The 22,029-nt window shown below is 47.0% G+C and overlaps 1 protein-coding gene across 1 annotated transcript in view; it reads left to right on the plus strand.

Annotated features, from left to right (window-relative positions):
- LOC144140019 (structure-specific endonuclease subunit EME2-like) overlaps nucleotides 1–22,029 on the plus strand; it is a 58,893-nt gene that overhangs the window by 16,886 nt on the left and 19,978 nt on the right. The window contains exons 5-10 of the mRNA XM_077672232.1: nucleotides 2,882–3,040; nucleotides 4,383–4,481; nucleotides 7,809–7,921; nucleotides 12,258–12,390; nucleotides 18,568–18,683; nucleotides 21,338–21,506. Coding sequence (XP_077528358.1) covers nucleotides 2,882–3,040; nucleotides 4,383–4,481; nucleotides 7,809–7,921; nucleotides 12,258–12,390; nucleotides 18,568–18,683; nucleotides 21,338–21,506 — 789 coding nt within the window. The remainder of the gene's footprint in view (nucleotides 1–2,881; nucleotides 3,041–4,382; nucleotides 4,482–7,808; nucleotides 7,922–12,257; nucleotides 12,391–18,567; nucleotides 18,684–21,337; nucleotides 21,507–22,029) is intronic.

A 22,029-nucleotide genomic window follows, 5' to 3' on the forward strand; every position in this document is an offset into this window, starting at 1 on the left:
CGAAGGTGGTCACAAAAAAGCGGATTACTGTCCGGTGGTCGATAACAAACGCCGAACAGTAATTTAACCGATGAATTGTGCACACACACCCATGTGAGCTCAAGGTTGTCATCGCGGCTGACGAGTGAGGATGACAGGCTACTTTTAATTCCTACGAGAACACCACCTCCTCTCTTGTCTTTTCTATCATGGCGGTATAGTGTGTAATTTAGGTTCAAGGGCAAAACTTCACAATCTTTAATGTTGTCATTCAGCCATGTCTCGGTGAGAAGAATTATGTCGGCGTCAATGTCTGTGATAAAACTGTGTAACTGATCTCGTTTCGGGACTACACTTCTAATGTTGGTGAAAGCAATGTTGATATCTACAGAAGAGGATGGACGGTTGTTTGAATGAACTTGGTTGTTTGCTCTGCGTCAGTTACCACATGCTTCGGCACTGAGATGATGCTGAGGGGGGAACGGCGCAAACGCAGGGAAGCTTTCGCACTCTAAAACGGTATCGGTTGCCGCGTCGTAAGAATACGATTTACTTCCTACGTGAAGTTTATCAACGGAGAGTTTGAAGGCACATTTTTGAGGTCGTATGAATTGTATTAATTTGGAGCGCGCGTAACGAGTAGCGGGAGCGAAATCTTCTCGGATGGCGTAATCAGTTCCCTTCAATTGGCGGCCGCAAGCAAGGATATTTTCTTTAGTCTTGAAGTGGTTTAACTTTACAATTATGGGTCTTTTTTTGTTGTTACTAAATTTGACTAAGCGGTGGGCACGTTCGATAGCGTTGTCGTGCAATTGCAGCTTCAAGGTGGCAGAGCAAAATTCTACTATTTTTTTTTCAGCTTCCTGCCACGTCTCTTTTTCTGCGTCATCGATACCCAGGAACAGAAGATTGTTCCTCCGCATTCGGTTGTTGGTATCTGTGTGAGCCGCTTGAAGGACCGCGATTTCACGTTTGATTGCACTTGCCTCGTGCACAACTGGGTCTGGATTATTTTTCGATTGCGTGATTTCCAGTGCGGCAAGCCTGTTAGTGATATCTGTGATCGTTTTTTCTTGTGATAACTGTGTGGTCTTCAGATATTTTAGCTCAGTTTGAATAGCATTTTGGCATTCTTGAAGTTTACTTATGGCAGCCAGAATTTCTGTGGTAGGACCAGGGTTTAGCTCAACGTCACCGGACAGAATCAGTACCAAGTGACACAGTAAGTGAAATGCAATGGCATCTATACACACGCGAATAGCACGGCGCCAGTCTGGGTCGTAGGGGCACGACACCGCAACAAGAAAGGGGTTATCACTTCGGTACTGTGTTGAATAGCGGAGGTAACTAACCTGCGTCAAAAGATGCAAAGGCATGACTGCCGGTCCTGCGGTGTCGTGCCCCGTCTGCGTCTGGTGCGGAGGCTCCTTAAGTAGGCATGGTTGTCCAGAGCCGGTAATTGCTCGGGGGAGCAGGAAGGGGCAACCGGTCGCGGCGGGCAGAAGCTCGTGTAGGGAAGGTCGCGCGCTCGGATGATCGGCCAGGGTGTGGAAGGTTGCTTCGCTGCAGCCGGTAAGGTTTAGGCGACCGTCACGGAGAAACAGCGAAGTCGACGCCTCGTTGGCGAAGTTGACGTCCCGGGGAAACGGGAAGAATCCGAGCAGTACGACCTGCGTCAAAAGATGCAAAGGCATGACTGCCGGTCCTGCGGTGTCGTGCCCCGTCTGCGTCCGGTGCGGAGGCTCCTTAAGTAGGCATGGTTGTCCAGAGCCGGTAATTGCTCGGGGGAGCAGGAAGGGGCAACCGGTCGCGGCGGGCAGAAGCTCGTGTAGGGAAGGTCGCGCGCTCGGATGATCGGCCAGGGTGTGGAAGGTTGCTTCGCCGCAGCCGGTAAGGTTTAGGCGACCGTCACGGAGAAACAGCGAAGTCGACGCCTCGTTGGCGAAGTTGACGTCCCGGGGAAACGGGAAGAATCCGAGCAGTACGACCTGCGTCAAAAGATGCAAAGGCATGACTGCCGGTCCTGCGGTGTCCGAAGCTCCTAAGTCCTCCACATTCATTTGACAGTTTTTCTTTGGAACTTCTGGGATATTCCACGCTAAAGTCAAATGTGATGTTCCAACTAAGCCTGTGGACGACTACATCTGTACGTACGGACGTACCGTATTTACTCGAATCTAAGCCAGCCTTGGTTCTATGGTGAACCCTGAAATTCGGAAGACCAGAAAATGAAACTTTGCGTGAATGTAAGACGGCCAATGTAGGCAGGGACAACAGCGGCCACGAAACCGGAACAGCATTTTTAAGGCCATGGAACAACACACGCAGTGACTCCGAACAAAGCACAAGGTGCACGGTGGTGCATTGCTAGGGCTGTGCCAAATACCCTGGGTTGCAACACTGCTCCGAGGCGGTCCAAGATGGCTGCTATCTCTCCCCTTAGGTGAAAATCATTCTAATTTCTTTTTCATAAATGAACAGGCAAACGCTGTCTCTGCCATTGATGTTCAACAAAATAGGTCTCACAAAGAAAGCAAAATGTGATTTTCTTGCAAAGTTTTACCACGAAGACGAGAGGGATTTACTGAAAAGAAAGTTTTAAAGACGCCTATTTATCGTCTTAACATCTTTTATACTCAAACTTGTTGGCATCAAAACTTAGATGCTCCTAATTATTGCTTATATTGAACATTCAAGCATCCCCTCAAAATTTTTTTCTTTTTGTATACATTTTATATTTTGTGCGTTTGCTTATCAATTAAAGTGGACTATTTTTTTGAGCACCTTGCAGTTTGATGCACCTTGACCTAACCATTATTTACACATATGGTTCATATCTTGCGAATTGTAAATATGGCGAGGCGTGACAACTGTTTCTTCCTGTCCTGTGTGAATGCTGCAGTACGTGACAGTGGTGCTGGACTTCCGGTTGCTGGAGGACGCGTCATCTATGGAGGTGGTGTCGGACACTCTGCGCCAGGCAGAAATACGCTCGGAGGTGCGGACGCTTCCCGTGGAGCGCGCCGTCTCCTGGAACCGCACAGCTCTTTCCCTAGACCAGGTGGGGAAGTCCTGAAACTTGTCTTTTCAAACACTCTAGTGCTATAGTGTGCGATCCCTGGTTTGGAGAGTAGTGTGATACTTTATCTCCTTTTCCATCTGCTCCTAATTTTAATAGCAACTGATGATTTTTGGCAGCGAGTGGGATTTCAGGTTGTGCTTGCAAACTGCGTGCCCCCCCCCCCCCTTCCCCCCTCCCTTTACTGAATATCGTGCATAACGAGGGCTTTGGGGAAACACCTCTTCCTCCTTTCTGGCTTCTATTCGACATCAACTTTGTACCACATGGAGACTTGAATGAATAAAAAAAAAATGAAGGAAGCTCACACTAATGCGTAAGACTTGAAGGTAGTGAAACTGTGTGTGTTCTTTGCGGCCATCACGAAGGTTGAAGTCCATGACTGCAGCAGCCGATTTGCTTTTTCCTCGCTGCCACAACGACCTTTACTCTATCATTGTTGGTATAAGCGTGAGCTTCTTTTGCTTTTTTTTTTTTAAGTGATAATCCTCGTACATCACCTTGGACGGACGCACGCTATGGCATGTCTTTCTTGTCTCGAGCAACTGTTGCCACGACTGCAGCAAACGCTGGAGCTTTTTTTTTTTTTTTTTTGCCAATCTTGGTCAATCTCTCGAAGTGGGCATTTTTGGCTTGACGAACTTGGCCAGTCTCCCTAAGTAGGTATGCTTAGCTTGACAAACATGCGAAGGGGACGCTGGGCGGTTGTCGCGAGGCATGCGCATGAGCGCTAGGCATTTTTTTGGTTTTGTTAACTGCCAGGCAGTTGCTGTGAGGCCTGTGGACACATGCGCGCACTCGGCAATTTCGTGATATTTTTAACTGCGGTCACGAAAAATTACGATTTTCTAAACAGTTTTGCTGTCAAAAGCAGTTGCAGCTGGCCCATTAGATAACTACATAAAAAGAAGTTTGAAATCATGGGGTTAACGCGCGAAAACTACACCTGGGCTATGCGGCATGCCGTAGTGGAGGGCTCGGATTAGTTTATAGAACCCCTGGAGATCTTTAACGTGCGCCCAAATCTCGACACACGGGTGTTTCGGCTTTTCGCCTCCATCTAAAAAGCAGCCACCATAGCTGGATTGAACTCTTGTCCTTGGGCTCAGCCGAACAATGCGTTAGCCACTGAGCCACCGCGGCATACAAATAATTGCTACTTTTGTAAGAGTTTTAAAAGCACTAGCCCAGAAGACCTATTTGCTTGGCTCTTACAGGTATAGCTAGTGCTAAGTCTGGAAATGGTGTAAAAGGAGCTGCATTGCCCCAATTGCAAAGAGTAGGAGTCAGCACACCTCCTTGGCCTTCTTGCGGCCCCTTGCAGGAAGACTGCACTCTGGCCAGGGAGCAGGTGGAAGAGAGCGACGTGCTGGTGGTGCTGCCCTGGGACCAGTTCCTGTGCCTGGTCGCCTCCCAGAAGCAGGCAGGTGGCAGGTTTCTTAATGTTATTGCTGGTTTCTTTAAATTTAGGACAAGGCGTTCATAAAGCTGGTGGCTCTGTGAACGCATTGGGAATTCACCTGTGGCCAAGGACAGTACCACTGCTGCTTCACAGATGACGCACCTCTTTGACAACGCCATAGGCGCTACATTATTTTTGTTCACACATGGAAGCAAGCACCATGACTTGCCGGAGCTGTGTTCTGGATGCTTACCACAAAACTGAAGCCAATGTGGACTTTGTGCTGCTTGCTCCAAAGGGAAGTTTCTGTGCAAAGGAGGCTGGCTTGGACTTTTGATTTTTCAACGATGATATGAGAAACATGTTTAGATGCTCGAGCGGCCAGTCTGCCTGCATACTCCGGCGTCCCAGGCCTTATCGAGCCGGCTGCAAGCATGTAGGGCTGCGGCGAAGCCGCTTTTGAGGCAAGAAGCGCCGTTTCGAATATCAAGTGCAGCGTCCTGGGCTTCCGGCTGGTGCCTTTACATCACCTCTTCTGGCAATGACAGCCATCTCATATCATCTTCTCTTGTGCAGCGCGAACCTAGCGTAAAATAAATCCTCTTCACGGCACCCGTGTCCAGCAGTTGTTGCGAGCGCAGAGCGACGCACTCTTTATGGATTATCAGCGGCAGCTTGAGGGGAATGAGCGGATCGGTCAGCCAACCACTCGCAGTAAGTTCATTTCACTGGCGATTTTCTTCAAACCGGGTGCAGTTTACCAATAGCAACATTTTAAATAAAGTGTTCCTTCTCCACCCACTACTACACCTCCACATGAGGAAAACGATAGATTGGAGGCTGGGGTGGCTCACATAATCACCTGCAGTGCATCCTGTTCCTTTTTTACGATTCTAATCAAGGGACTTTAGCTGCTTCCTACCGGGCATATTGCTTGCAGAAGCTTGAGCGATCACCGTCATAGGTTATTGCCTTCGCTAATTGTGCACCCCCTGCTTTTCGAAAACGAAACTGAATGCATGATGGCTGACCATACATGAATAGCGAGGGAAGCAGCCTGCCTCGCCATGTATAAAAGCTGGAGTCTGTGTTTTTCATATACGATGAGCTCACGGAAAGCTTTGATTTACGTTTATTTCCCATGCTCAATCACTTCGGAACTCGCGATTTCAGGAAAACATTAGGGATGGGCGAATATTCGGTATTGTCGAATATTCGATCGAATAGCTCTCTATTCGTTATTCGCTTCGATCCGAATGCAGATATTCGATATTTTCGAATTATTCGATGCTCCCGAATAGGCAGCTAAAAGCCAAGCTTTTCGGTCAAGCTTTCCGAGAGTTACCCCAGGCTTGGCTCAAGACCCACCAACGCGGACATTTCTATTATCAGTGCCGGCACTGCCGAGTTGCTGCATTGCCTAGAAGTTCGACGAAGCTCTCGGCCGCCAGCACACTTTAGGTTAAAAAAAAAGGCGGCACTGAAAGGACACCGCTCCGAACATAGCGGCACCAAGCCAGCAGACTTGTACAGGCCGCCATTTTGAATAGGCATGCCGCCATTTTGAATAGGCTCGCTCAGTACAGCAGTACGCCGCACTAAGCGAGCCTATTCAAAATGGCGGCCAGCCAATTGCGCTTTGCTTGGCTACGGCCGAGGATACTAGTGGCTACAATACTTCTTTTTTTAGCGGAGCTTCTAGGCGGCGCTTAACTCTGCGAGTTTCTAGGCGGCGCTTAAACTTGTGAATGAGCAGCCGGCGGAAACTGCTGCACCTAGAGCATGTGGCGCAACAGGCATTTCTTCATGAAAACTTGTGAATACAGCAAAGGAAAGCTGTGTGTAAGATTTTGCAATAAATGTTCAACTGGTAATAGTTTTACACAATGCTATGCCTACGTGAGTTGTAATTATTAGAAAAAATTGTGTACATTAGTCAGGTCACAAGTTGCTCATTTGTCTTTGTGATTTGCAATGTGTACTATTCGAACTATTCGATTCGAAATTATTCGACCAAATCACTATTCGCTTCGAATTCGCTTCGAACCTCAAAATCTATATTCGCCCATCCCTAGAAAACATCTATACAGGCTTGTTCAGTGAGCTTTCGCCAGGAGGCGGACTCTTAGCCTTCAACCCAGCGTCCGGGCTAATTGCGACTCATGCGGCATATTCTCCCCTGGTGAGCCTGGGGAAACATTACTGCGTTGTTGTTGCCCCAGCAACGCCACCGCCATGTTGGCCTTGAAGGCGTTGTAATTGCCATGGCAACAATGCGAGAGCGCGCAGCTTGCGTGGGGGAGAGGTAACGCTCTCCCCTCTCATGCCGGTTGGATTCCTTCCCCCCTCCTCGTGTCCCCCCCATTCCCACCCGGCAACCGCCGCCGCCACCCCGCTGCCTCCAACGGGCAAGCCTCGCTCCGACGGCACGAAGCCACGCCGCTTGAGCAGTAACGACGCCAGCTCGAATATCACTTGAACGCTTTATTCGCGTTACGTGCGCGAACGCGACGTGCGGCGAGAAACACTGATGACCAATACAACACAAACAAGGTTGTCTGTCTTCAAGCACAGCACACGCACGACACAAGTCCTATCCTTCAGCTCAGCTTCACGTACGGCATACGAACGACGTTCTCACCTTTTGCTAACAGCACTCAAAGAGTCTTCGCGTTACGATTCATCCTGGTGTTCTTTGCGTCCCTTTTGCAGCACCGTAATGTCCGAGGGAGCACATACGAGAAGTCGCCCACTACATGAGACGCGCGTCGGCCTCGCTGCTCGCCGTGCGGAAGCAGCAACTGCGGTGACCGTTATGCCGTTATCGCGCATGCGCGCCCCCAGTCGCGCCGGAGAGAAGCGGAAAGAAAAATAAATGAGAGGAGGAGTGTTTCCCCAGCGCCACTGCCTCTAGGCGCGCAATAATAGAACCGAAACTAGAAAAAGTAGCATTGGCCTGCTTTCGCCGTTCACCACTTTTGTGACATCACAAATCGTAGTACCCAAAAGTGTACAGGGCGTCGTCGCCTGTTTTCATGTTTCTGGCATTTTCTGTCTTATTAAACAACAGCTAGTTGTGAGAATGGTGTATTTGGATCCTCGGCACTGTAATCCGTCGACACAGGCCAACTTGTTTTCACTGTTTAGTGTCCCTTCAAGTGCTGCCACCGCCACTCACCTGACTTTCACGTCTCTCTTTTTTTTTGAAATGTAACCGCCTTCATTCCAACGAGTTCACTTCTTATCAAAAACAACTGCTTGTTTCTGCAAGGTGCCACAGCGAATGGCAAGCCAAAGCTTTCCTCTAACGATTCACGTAACAAGGAGGGCATGACAACCCTTTTGCAGGACCCTGGAGTGCGAACGCAGCCCTCCCTTGGTGAACACCTGCTGAGCATACAGGGCGTCTACCCCGGGAAGCAGCTCTCGTACGTCGTGTACGGCCTGGAAAAGTACTTCAAGTGAGCACGTTGGAATTCCCTCACACGTGGGGTGCCCAATGCCTCCCAGGTGCACTGCGTCATGGTCGCATGCACACTAAGTATTTCGTGCCTTGCAAAAGGCAATTTTTACATTCGCCTGAAATGCAGCTGTACAGCTACAAAAAGAAGCTGTATAGGTTTTGCTGTCCGTACTTTTCCCTCACTTCAAGCTGTTGATAGCTCCCTCTTGCACTACAAGTGGCTGGCCTCATGGTTTTAGTAGAGCAACTGCCCTACAGTTGGTAGAGCAACAGTTGGTAGAGCAACTGTTGGTAAAGCAAGTGGTAGAGCAACTGCCCTAGGTAGGTGGTGGTGCAAGTTCAAATCATAAAACCTGAATAAATTTTTCTGAACTTCGAAGTTTCTGAGAGAGCTGTTAGGTTTGCTCTGTAGTCGTAGGTCTGCATTCCAGGTGGATTTCAAATTTTTCCTTCACAGAAACTTACTCCGCCTTGGGGATTTCCCCTAAATTGTTTCTAATTGTTGAGCTGTTCAAATTTCTTGTCTCTGTGAGAAACAACCTGCCGTGAACTGAAAGCCTTCCTCCAAGGCAAAAAAAGTTCCATTGCACATTTCTGTTTCCGAGCCTTTCTTGCATGACCTTGCTGCTCTCTAAAGCTGCTTTCATTTTTACGCCATGTGTTGGTTACGTGGCATTACGTGGCATAAAGGCCGTGTGTAACATTTGCTGCGTTACTTCAGCCCTACTGTTTTTGTAATTCATAAGCTCAGACCTGGGGCTGATTGAGTTTGGAAGAAAAAAGTGGCTGGGTTTTCCATCACTCGCAAAATTGGCTGCCTGCCTGCAGGTCTTGCTAATGAAAGCATCCTAGTTGATAACTAACTTACTCTTTCTTGACCAGGGGTGGTAAAAATGACAATAATCAAGGAGCCCAAAAATATTCAGTCCATAAAAAAAAAAAGAGGGACACCCATATGTGTCTTATAGTCTGAGCAAAAACCTCTGAACTGCTGGGCGATCTGAAATATCGAGGCGTGAAAAATAGGGCTGTGACTGTAACTGTAGAATGCTTTGGCTGCAACAAAATTTTTCTGCTTTTTAGGAGGGATGGTTTTGTATCCTGGAACTGTACACTGGCAGTGTGGGTGGGGGTTCTTCTTTTGCCGCTAGCCAAGCAAGGCAGAGCAGAACATTGCCGGAGGCATGGTCGAATAAAATCATTTTTTTGCTGCGAAGCACTATACTACCTCTAAGCAGCCAAGGAAATTTTCACGTCCGCATCAGCAGAAAACTGCCAGGTACTACTGGCTACACAAGCAAACATTCTAGGCTACTACTGGCTACTGGCTACACTCAGGCTGCACAAACTAGTGGCACCACCAGGGATTGAACCTGGGCCTGCATAGAGAAATGCAGCGAGAGCCTGTCGTCTTGCTAACTAAGCTACGCCCACACGTGGAGACGGGGAGACAGACAGTGGTTTGGATTCAGCGTCTGGGGAGGGGAAGGGCACTTTTTGGAGGCGCACATGAAACAAGAGTGAAGGGGAGGCAGTGAGAGAGATGACGCCATAGCTGCGCTTACCGCCCTCCTCCTCACCCTTCGTAAGACACTCCTTTCCGTTTTATTTCTGCTGACGCTGCGGCGTTCGGGACGCCTTGCCCGCGAATCCCATGTAATGGCTGGCAGAGTCTCTGGTTTCATTCTTTGCAGAGCCACGTGTGTGAATTAAGGTGACTCCGCATGGGCAATTTTTGTGGGTGTCGTTGACAGCTTCGTAGTCCAACCACCTTCCCAGCGTGGATTAGAGCCAGTTTTTTTTTTTTGGGGGGGTTATTAGCACAGCAGCAATGAATGACCTAAGGCCATATTTTACTGCAATACAGTAGTTCAGGTCACACCGCCTCTTTGTAGTGATTTGCTTTGTGTGGGAAAAAGCTCTTTCTACAGTGGAACCCTGCTAAAACGTCCCCCGGACTTACGACAGATCGCCGAGGTCCCGGCGAATTCCCCACAGAAACAATGCATTAAAAACCCCAAATATACAACACTCGAGCGCACGCTGTCTGCTTCATACGACGGACACTGATGGGGACTACCCGTGTTTCTCCCATCTTTTACACTGCTTCGCCCGCCTCGCCTCGACCTTTCTTTATTCTTAACCCCCGTTTGGCGCGGCTTGATGTGCAAAGGTCCGAAGGCAGGCCCGACCACTTGCTGAACCGACGCAAGCAAGCAGACAGGCACTGGTGTGTGGGAGTTAGCCTTTGATGTCCCCACACAGCAGCAGAATGCCAACGCGCCAACAGCGCAAAGTCAAAGTCCAGGTGGCCGACGGACTGCAAATTTAAAGCTCCCATTGAGCCGATGGGCGCGAAAACACATACGACGCAACCTTACGGCGATGGCGGAACACCCACTTTTTCTCGCCCGCTTGATCAAAGTTTCTTCCTTTCATGACACTCTCCCTCCTCCCACCTCTCTGCTCTCTGCTTATCGGTGTCTTTCAAAGCCGCGTTGTAGCTCCGCCTTTCTTTGCCGATATTTTTCTATCGCCGCCTTGTACTGTCGTTTGTTTCACTTGGCCTTGGCAGTTTAACACTCTCACCTTTTCTCCTTTCAATCTGCTCAGCCGCGTTGGCCTTATCTCGCGCGTGCGAGGCACAAGGCTGGCGGGCTAATGCAGACGTCGTGGAGGGGAGGAGGGGGGCACCAAATAGGCGTTCTAATTTTGGTAATGTTACATTTTAGTGAGGGGTTCGCAAATCGTAATCCTTCGCAAACTGTAATCCTCGCATATTGCCCACACATTTGATACAGGAAAGGCTGCACCAAAGCTACAGCTCAAGCAACACACCACATACTATGTAGACAGAAAAAGAGCATATTGACCAAGTACAGTACACGGAGTGCAAGACGAAAGTCACAATCCACTAATAAAATGCAGTTGTTAGAGTGCGCTCGTCCTTGTTTTTTCTTCCTTGTCCTTGTATGTTTTGCGCAACCGCTACCATGGAAGGCTTAGTCAGTGTTACTGCGTAGGCGCTTTACAGCACAACGCACATTGCCGTGAAACTGCACCAAAGGAAAAACCACGAGTACTATCTGCACCCCTGCTTTGCCACTGAAATTTTCGCATTTTTGGTGCGGGTTATACGCGCAAAAATACGGTAGTTCATGGGGAAGTTGTAGATATTGTGGAATTCTTGACTTCTATAAATACATGGCCTTTTACGGGTAGCAAACGGACAGCCCCATGTTTTTCCACTAGAATAAAACTCCGTTCCTTCCAAGTTTCACTAAGCTACTTAATTAGCTAGGAAGTTTGCTCAATTGCACTTCACAAACAAACACGTTTTGCTTTATGCACTCCTTAGACTTAACAGTTTCCCTGGTCATCCTTTTCCACAGAGTGGAAGGGCACTGAATTTTTGTATTTAAAGTCAGCCTTTTGTTTTTATGCTTAAGTAATGGTTAACCACAGTAAAAATATGCCTAATTTAGCTCCGCAGGTTTCCTAGCGCTAGTTGGCATTACGAAGTGAGAACAGAGGATGGTGCAAAGAAAACAGCGCTTTTTAAAAACACTTTTCTTATTAAAAACTATCTGCAAATCTGCAGAAAAGGCTCATACATGCCTTGCACAATCCAGACTTTAATCTGGTGAGGTAATTACTAATTAGACAATGTTTACAACTCACTTCATTGTTGCTTTAAAAATATGCATGGAATAAGGGTATAAGTGGTCTCCATACTGAAAGTTTGTGTAATTTGTGCGATTTTAGGGATGTGGGAATTTAAAAGGCTGTTTATGTGTTTCGAGGGATACAAGTTTGCACCCAATTGCATTCTTTGCATGCACTTGCATTACCTATATATCTTGAACTGAAAGCGTGCTGCATGCAGGCTCATGTACTGTAAGTGTGTGGCAGCTAATCAACTAGCGGTCTGCCTTAAGTGTAACTCCTTCGGCTCATGACTTGAGAATGCAATGAGAAAGCTCACCTTTTCAGTCATCAGTACAACTTGTACAGCATTCCTTGTGATGCCGTGCTGCTTGTTTTTGGAAGTGGAGAAGTTGGTGTATGCTGTAGAGAATCGCATCAGCATGACTGGCATTCCAGTGGCTTTTCGTTGGAGCATTCGCGCGAAGATTGAAGCCCTTATCACTTAACGAACGTAGTTTCTCTGACCCTTTTTGTCTGTTTGATTTAGTCCATTGCCCAGCTTTTTTTCGGCAATGCCCCCTTCCATTTCCTCCCGCCCTGTTGTGCTGTTCTGTGTGGAAGAGGAAATGTCCGTGCGGTTTGTTGGACTTGACCTTCTCAACCAACGCCTGTGCTGGAGCGTGCAGGAAGGAGAAGTCCAGGGTGAATGCCCAGTACCGTGCCCTCGTGCTGGGCTCGCAGCAGGCCACCGCCCGCAAGACCAAGAAGCCCGGGGGTGCCTACGACGGACCCTCGCTCACCCGCAAGGACATCCAAGAGGTGCGGATGCACCCCTTGCACACTTGGGGTGAACGAGTGAGCAGGAAAGTGAGAGTGAACGTGACTGAGTGGGAGTGACTGAGCACATGGTTGAGTGGGCTGGGTAATTCTTAGCGACAGGCCTTGTGAACTGACGTTCCGAATGCTCTCGTTACATAGGGAAATGAAGGGACTTAATACCCTTCTCTTACACTAGCGTACGAATGTCATTTGACTCAAATGTGAAGTTGGGCTGCTCCACTGGGTTTTGAAATGCCAGTCGGCTCAAGTGACATTCGAGCCAAATGAGCACCTAGAGAGACATTTGGGACTCTCAAGTGCCATTTCTAGCACTCTCGCGCACAGCGTTCTAAGTCAGCATGAACGAATACATTAGCGGCGTACCTAAAACAAACAAAATCTTCTTAATTTGGGAGTCTGCTTACTTATCATTCTCTTAAATCACGGTATCAAGATGTAATAATTTTCATACTCTTCGCACAAGTGTGAGCGAGCGGCAAACCAGTGCGGCCAGAGAGCACAAAAAAACCTCGATTGCGATTCGGAAATACGCAAAAACTATGTCAAAGCTTACGTTATTTATAAATTGATATCATTTTGCTCCCAAAGGCTGCTGCTTAATTTGATTGTTGCATTATTTTGTAAAAATAGAACTCGACAGCACAGCACCATGCAGCGCGGTGAACAATTGTTAGAGCCTTCAAATGCCGTCGAAATTGTTGTGGAGCACGGTGGATTCTGAATGGCATTCAAAGCCCCTCATTTGAGTCAAATGACATTCGGTTTGAATGACATTCGGACACTGGTGTAGCAGGGGTATTACAGTACCTGCTCATGCAGTTGGAGTTGTAGACACCAGTAATTCTTAGAAGACAAAGCTCAGTTGACATGCGTTGTAAGTTGCTGAAGTGCAAAGAAAAATCATGAAACGATCTTGCAAGGCAACGATTACAGGAAAGAAAGTTTTAAGTGCTGATTTCAAAAAAATCTTTTTCCCATTTTCAAGTTCAGCAGGTGGGAAGGATCATATAACCACCAATGCATTTCGCAGTATTTCATGGGAAGGATAAATATGTTCAAGTAACCATCCTTGCATTCCCTGAAAATTTGTAATTTGCTGTGCCTCCGTGCACACTGATTCATACGTGAACGCCGACATTAGCGAAATGTGGCTCAAAAAGAAGAAAATTGTACGAAATTACCTGGTAAATTATCATTGAAAATGCAGCAGCATTGCACTTTTTTGTAGCTGAGACTGCGAGAATTACTGTGTTTTAGGAACATGCTGTGAGAAAGACACGTTTTACCTGAGAGATTTGCCTCAATAATTACCGCTGGTAGAAGAGCTACTGGTTCATGGTGACTACCACCCACAGTGTTCATAACAAATCCTTGTTGGATGGGATGTCATTGCAAATGGTAGCTAGCCTGCTCCGAGGTTGTGTAGATTCGTACTTCTTCGTGCCATCTGGGAGAAATCTTTGGCTTGGTCCCCTTTTTGAAGAAAGGCTCTTCAAATTTAAAAATAAAGACCATAGACTGTAAGCGTTAGCTTGCAAGATGAAGATGTGTCTGTAGTGTTTCTAGCGCATTCTACTGTACTGATGGCAGTGGACAGCTAAAGTGCCCTCACCCACAGTGCTGTAGGTGAAGCAATGGCTGCAGTTCTTGCATTACAGCAATGCATGTTTCTGAGGGTACTTGAAGGCTATAGAGATTAATGGGCGACTTACAATATGCACTGTGGTAGCCATTGCAGCAACTACAGTGACTTTGAGGGGGCCACTGCAGTCAGCGTAGAAGAGAATGAATGAATGAGTGAATTGTTCATTTCCACTTATATACATCTATATATATACAGATATTTGCATATAAAGTGGTAGGGCCAAGGAAAAAAGCTGTACTAGACAGCTTGACTAGCCCATGGCCCCGTAAGGTACAAAGCAAAGACAAGGTTGTCAGCACTTCAGACAACAAGTAAACAAGACAAAAAAATCAACAAAAGACAAAAAGGGTTCGCATTGCTGCACAACGAAAAAAATATTAATGAGTCTGTAGTCAACTGCTCGGCAAACTAATAATATCTTGTAGATTAGAGTACATGGTATCCACATTAGATTTACACAACCGGTTTAGCAATGAGGGTACAGTAAAAGACAACATCTGTGAGCCATAATTTGTTCTGGGGCATACTACAATCCATTTGTCAGGTTGTCGTGTAGGAAAAGGTAGATTTCGCTCGGTAAGGTTTGCTAATTGAAGAAAACTGTTGGGAATGGGAAGCCTTTCTATAGGCCATGAATAAGCGGATTTCGTGTAGAGTGGGAGTGACATCATTCTAGTGAAACAAGTAGGTGCTGGGGCCGCATAATAAACCCACTGATGGGAAAAAATACGGGATGGTGCAAGCATTCACGTAGCAACAGTGCCAAAGCTGGGAGTAGTGCGAGTACATTGTGGTGGGATGCCAAGATTCAAGCTGTTATGTTTACATTGCTGTTGTCTTGTTGCCACCGGCATGTTTTCCCAGCTTGCGTAAGCATCCACTTTTTTGAAATTATCGGCTGTGGTGAGCTATCTTGTGGTGTTGCTCGGGGATCTGCTTTCCTAGCCTAATACGGTCTAACCCACTGATAACGGCCATAGTTGTGACAAATGCAGCTCTACCATCACAGTATGCACTAAGCCATTATTCATTATGGTTCAAATTTAACGAACACGTGAAAGGGTGCAGCTTGAGTTTCTACGTACCCTTGAGTTTCTGCATAGGAAGGGGGGGGGGGGGGGGAAATCTGAAACTCGCAGCAGCAAGCTGAATCTTGATGTCATAGAGAGAGAAAAAAAGTATTCGTTTTTCTAGCAGTGTGTTCCACCATGGTATCATGAGCTGCATTTTGCAGACATCAGGGGGCCCGTTTAACAGCAGAACTGTTTAAGCTTTTAGATCCGCTGCATAGAATTACCAGAAAACTCAGCCCAGCCGACGCACGTGAGCTGAGGAGGACCCTGGCCAGGTCGCCCTTCAAGAACACTCTGCCCGCGTTCTGGGTATGAACTCTGGCGTGCTGTTCTCTCCGCCTGTTCACGTGCGCTCGCGCCTGAAGTGGGAAGCACAAACGCCGAATTCGCGCTACAGACGCCGAGTTCATGAAGCTAGTTGCCGTAGGTTCTAGCGCTGGCTGAGGTGGTCCACTTTGGGAGAGATGGGAAAGGCTGCGAACAAAACGATCTGGGCCTGCCAGTCACGGAGAACTCCTAGCGACAAGTTTGGAAGTCCATGCGAGATGCAACAGCCAGGTCTTTGATGAAGGGAGAGGCACCAGCTGTGCTGTTTCTCCAGGCATGCAAGCTGCACCAAGGTTTTTAGACTCGGCATAAAAAGTGTGCTATTATGTACACGTTAATGTCGGAAGTGAGGCCTTTTGAAGCTTTAACCTTGTTGAGCTGAGCACCAGGCTCTTCTGTTTTGAAGAGGAAAGCAGTCTACATGGCAACAAGGTTAGCCATTGTCAACGAGCTCAGCCAGGGAATGAAAAGCTGCGACTTGGTTCCAGTGGCAGCTTCCATCTCGAGTGGATTATAACGCACAACGAGCATACTTTGTGAGCGGTTCCTAATTCTGTATGTTGTGTGGCTGCATGGACGGGGCCCAACTGCTTGCTCCAGTGATGGTTTTGAAGCACCTGGAGCAGCGAACTTATCAATGCAGCTGGTATTTGATGGCTGCTTTTAGTAGCAGCGTGATAGACGATGATTAACAGATTTTTCACCCACATTATGTGCTATATTACTGTACATGCAACTGTGTTTGGGGCCAGGAATTTTATTCCAGAAGGCACGACATAAACTTGTCTGTGTAGCTGAACTCTTGTAGCCAGCGCCTTGTAGTTGCCACTGGCCGTGCCAAGCACCACGCAGATGATGTCTGCGGCCGTGACAGTGTGCTTGTCTCATTTTCACGCACAAACAATGTTTACACACTTATCACAAGTTGCAGATATTATGAACAAATTCAGTGTGATTGAGTTTGTTGTTATTGGGCTCAATTGTAGCTTCTTTGACGTTGACGCTGGTTCGTTTCCCGGCCACAGCACCCACTTTTCTGATGGAGGCGAAAAGCAAAAACGCCCATGTGTACTAGATTTCGGCGCACGTTAAAGATCCCCAGGTGGTCAAAATTAATCCGGAGCCCTCCACTACACCGCACCTCATCGCCTGCGTTGCATCAGCGCGTTAAACCCTACGGTCAGTCAGTCAGTCAGTCAGTCAATCAATCAATCAATCAATCAATCAGTCAATCAGCTTCTTTGATGTCATTCGCAGCTGACCTCGTTCTTAACCTGTAGAGATTAGGGGTGTGCGAATATTCGAAACTTCGAATATTCGATTCGAATTTTTTGGTATTCGATTCGATTCGAACGACAGTTTTATTGTTCGAAATATTCGAACCACCCAAAACTAAAAAAAAAAAAAAATTCAGAGCGTGTCTGTATCGGTGTTTATTTACAGTGGACTCTCGATGATACGATTCTGGGGGTGCGAATTTCGGGATGATACGAATTTCCGAGAAGTCCCGGCGAAATTGCATCGTTTGCAATGGGAAAAATTTCGGCTGTTACGAACGGACCTGCGCGGCCCGGGGCCGGCGGAAGATACGAACGAGCCGGCGAGGCACCCGACTGTCGAACGAGCAAGTGACTGCTCTCGCTCCCCTGTTTGTCACTCTTTCTCCAGAAACGGCCGGGCTGTTGTTTTCTGCTCGCGAAAACGCTCTGCGCACGCCCAACGCGCTGACACCGCCGCGAAACCAGCCCCACGCTGCGCGCGGCGCGGCCGGCGGCGTCAACATGGCGTCGGCTCCAGCCGCGAAGTGGCGCGGGCGCTCGAGCGACCGCTTCTAACCGCTCTTTAAAATGCGGCTCAAGGGAGACACGAAGTGGCTTGTGCGGTAAAGGAGCTGCTAATGCTTGCGAAAACGGTACTATAAAACATCATCCGCGCCGCTAGTGAAAGCGCCCATAAAATATTTGTCACGGTGCTAAGCCTAACCATCTTCGGCGGAGCCAAGCCGGCTGTCTCGATCTCATCGCAAGTAGTCAGGCTCCTCCATTCTGCCGCGCGCGTCGTGCGTCATTTTCTGACCGAGGTAGGCGCTACCGCGGGAGCTAAATCGTCGATGTGGGCGTTAAAATACAGCGCTCGCAGAGCCGAGGCGAGCGAATCACGTGCAAAAACGCACCATGCGGTTCACGCTTGGCTGTTGCGGCGTGTAGCGAGCTTGGTACAGCGAGTGAGGAGACGAGCGCGAAGCTTTACGTGCTCAAGAAAGGACTGCTTTGCGACACGGGGGTTAAAAAAATAAAAAAAAGCAGAAAAAATCACGAATTTCTTCACGCGAAAGTAGGAAAAGAAATAAACGAAAACTTTTTTCAGCGCTAAATTTTTTGGTCTGCGTTAGTTCATACGAATTACGGATGATACGAATATTTTTGCAGTCCCGCGAGATTAGTATCATCAAGATTTTACTGCATCAGCGCGCGGCAATGTGCACGGGCTCGGGCATGCCAGCTACTAGCGTCTCAAGTGAGCGGCTGTTTTCGGTATCTGGTAAAGTGGTGACGAGCAGGAGGTTGTCACTGCTCCCCGAACATGTCGAGCAGTTAACCTTTCTCCATGTTAACATTTAAGTGAGTGCAGACCTTAACCTGTTGAGTGCAATGGTATTGTGTATACGTAATTCCTAATTTTACTTTGTGTGATTTGTTGTGCAATAAAGTTGCAGTTTTTGTGTCTCTAGATGGTGAAAACATTAATTTTACAAAAAAAATAAGTATTCGTATTCGAAAAATATTCGAAAAATATTCGATTCGATTCGAACTTCGTTTTTATTATTCGAATTCGCTTCGAAATTAAAAAATTGATATTCGCACACCCCTAGTAGAGATACAATTCGGGGAAGAAGGGGGCAAGTAATACCAAACCCTCTCACTCCTTACCTCTCACCAAATTGTGGTATGCTTCATGTCTCGCCTTATGCTTTACAAAGCTTCCATACCACAATGTTTGCAGGCGCTCCATCATACCTGCGTTTCTAAATATTCTGGGGCGGAGAGTGCCATCACACTTTGCTCTGCCGACATGTAGTGAAAGAAGTTGTGCGCCCTGCTGTCTGTGCAGGCAGTGGTGCCGTTACAGTTGGACCACGGGGTGACCATCGCCACCAAGGAGACACCCCAAGAGCTGGCCGAGTACTTGGTCAAGTTCACTCGTGCACTGGCTGAACGACCACACAGGTCTCTCTCCTCTCTCTCTCCCCCTGGAACGGGTAAAAATGGGACCACAGTGTGCTTGCTGCCTTCAACATATCAATGTCACAGTTCTTTTTTTACAGCAAAGCTCTCCTGCAGTGCTTTCTGACCAGAAGTGACCGCATGTTAAGGGTTGTGCCGGCAAAGAATTGCACACTCTGTCTCCAGAGCTAGGATAAAGTGCTCTTTGACTGTCCATCTAATGTAGGTACCTTGTAAGAAATCACACTAACATTGGCTGCCAAGATGACTTTATTAGTACACTGAATTTTATTAACTTGCCTTAACTGGTTAGTATTCTTAAATGGTTAGTTTTGTAAATGTTACAGAATCCCCATCTGCTGTCAATACATTGTCGTCTATGCAGGGAGTGTGGGTACAGGAAATGGCTGCAACTCTTGTTTTATTGAAACAAGTTATCCCGAAAGCAAATTAGTGCATGAGAATTGATTAAAATAAATATTAAAATATTTCTGAGGAAGTTATATGTCTTTATTCAACCAATATATTTTAAGTCATCTTACACAACTGATATATAGTAGTTTATCCACCAATACAGTTTCTCGGGTATTTCATCGTCACATCACTGGAAGAGTGCTAAATTTTGGGGGGGGATTCAAGCAAAAATAAATTTATGTTCGATTTCTTGCTTGAATGAATCGGTTTGATTTCAAATTGTGTTTGTAAAAATGTGTGTTCATTTGTGAAGGTGTGTTGTTAGCACATACACTCATAAAAAACTTGTGTGGCACACCGCAGATAAACCATTATTCAGCTTTATTTTAAAAGGGTTCGTACATTTTTCACGTTAGATCTCCAAACCAAATCTCCTATTCCACATAGTTTCAGCGTGTTTTTCAAAGTGTGGGCAAGTGCTGTGTGCTTGAGAGGTCTCATGGATCTCTGGCAAATTTTTTTGCAATAGGTGAACTTTTGTCATGAAGACTGATAGATGTGTGTTTTTAGTGTGGTGATCGCACATATTAAATAAATTTTGATTTAAAAGAGGCAGTTTGGGATATGTGAAAGTTTTTATCATCATTTCGTCAATACAAAAATAAAGCTCCATAACTGCATAATTTGGCGGGTGGTCGTGGAGGGTGCATGCAATTTTTGTGCAGCTATTTGAAGACTAATGACTCTGAGGGTTGTCTTGCATTTCTAGCTCTCTTACGTGAAATTTTGTGCTACTAAAAGGTTCAGGGTTTGAAGAAACAGACCTAAATTTTAATACCTGTTGGCTTTGTGTAACCTCTGCAGCAGTGGAGCTAGAAGTGAAGAGCACTTGTTTATTTATTTTTTATTTATTTAGATAAGTGCCCACAAACAGCATGACGCCTTCAGCGTGGTGCACAGAAGAAACAAGGGAAAGGATAGGAAAGGGAGATGTGTACAATGGGGAAAAAAGAGTATAGTAAAAATAACATCAATGGATCAAACATTATAAGGCTGACTCACACGATTCTACAACGCAAAAGAAGAACACACTCAGAACACACTCAGAAGATGTGTACCATAGCGAAAAAAGAGCATGAGAAATGAAAATAACCTCAATGGAACAAGCATTACATGGCTGACTCACCTGATTTTACAACACATAAGTGCACACTCAGGCTTTAGATGTATTTTTAACAGCTTGCACAAAAGTGCTGTAACGATCAAAGATGTGACGGTCATGTTGAACGTAGGCGTTGAAGCAGCTTTCTAGCGTGCTGGATAGTGTGCAACGGAAAACATTTCCACCAGCATTCCTTATTTGATGAAAGACAAAGTCAATGGCCTTGCCTAATCCGCCGCCCCCCCCCCCCCCCCCCTCTCTTCTCATCATCGTTCCCACGAACCAGAATTTTTCCCGGCGGGGGGTGGGGGGGAGGTAAGGAGGAGGATGGGTGCACATGTTATTGCCACAATGTACCAGTTAAAGCAAGAGAGCATAGTAGATTTTGTTTACCCTCCGTGCTTCTACGGAACAGATCTGTGATTTTGTACTCTGTAGTGAGTGGTAATGTGTACGCAATTAGTGAGAAATTTTAGGCGAGAGAGAACAGAGGCACTTCATTACGCCTTCTTTGAAGTGCGCAACGCGTTCTCAGGGAATCGACCAGTTGGGCAAATTGACCTTTTGGATGGGAGGAGGGGGGAGGGGGGGGAATTCAGCGACCGTTAGAGACTCAAAAAAGCAGGGAATGATTGTAACTGCACTGCCACAGGGACTGACAAATGAGGCATAGCACCTGGGCTCGGTTCCGGGCTCTCTGTCTCACCAAAGCCCTACAGTCTTGCTAATAGCATAACACCGGGGCGTAATGCCACATTCTACTTTGCTGCTGATGGAAAATGATGAAGCGTTAAGAAGATGGCTCCGAAAAAATTTGTTTTTTCAATCGCGCGGCAACCAAACAAGTGCTAAATTTTGGTGTTAAAGAAATTAGCCTGTGATAAGCAATGCTTGTGTGCAATTTGAGTTTAATTGAAAAGTGAGGCGTTTGCACAGAAAACATTTTTTTAGTTTCTGCAATACTGTCGCAATACCCTGCATCGAAAACGCATATTCCCTGTGTTGTGTAGGCTCCAATCCTGGGCTTTTACTCTCAGTAGCAGTGCTGCGGTTGTGATGCGTGCTTGCTGGTGCCTCGCAGGGAAGCCAAGCAAAGCCGCCCCTTCCACCGGCTGGCTCCTGGATCGCTGTCCAAGCACGACAGTCTCCGCCGGACGTGGCAGGCCCAGTTGGAACAGTTTGCCAGCGTCAGCCGAGACGTAGCCGAAGCCATCGTGAGCCGTTACCCTGCACCCAGGCTCCTACTGCAGGTGCCTGCTCTTTTCAGTCTTCACAGGGAAAGAGGGGTGGGGGGCAGACTTAGAAGCTAAATTGTGAAAAGGAAAGCTGCACATAAAACGAGGACACAAGAGCAAGATGATGACTAAACACACAGTGTGTCTAATTGTCCAATCGTCCTCTTTTGTGTCCTTGCCCAGTTTTCCTTTTCGTAATGTACTAACTAGCCCAAGTTTGTATTCTACTTGAGCTAATTTGTCAGTGTGTTTATAGTTATGCCAGTTCCCTCTTCTGTAGAGACTGACTATTGCTGCCAAAGATGCATAGGAGTCAAGACTGTCAATCAAGCTTGGTAGAAGGTCTTTACATTTCATCACTACTAAGACATGAAAATGCGGAGGAATGTACAGATGGTAGGAGAATGGAGCTTAAAGGGACACTGAAGTGATATGTAAACATTGCGGGATTACTTGTGCAAATTGTAGTCCAGAGTCCCCAGGCCATGTTACGACCACTCTGGGCGCGTTTACGCGATTTTATTTAGTAGAAAAATTA

This window comes from Haemaphysalis longicornis, unplaced genomic scaffold (assembly GCF_048455015.1).
Source record: "Haemaphysalis longicornis isolate Haplotype H1 unplaced genomic scaffold, Haemaphysalis longicornis Haplotype H1 scaffold_5, whole genome shotgun sequence".
NCBI classification, from domain to species: Eukaryota; Metazoa; Arthropoda; class Arachnida; order Ixodida; family Ixodidae; genus Haemaphysalis; species Haemaphysalis longicornis.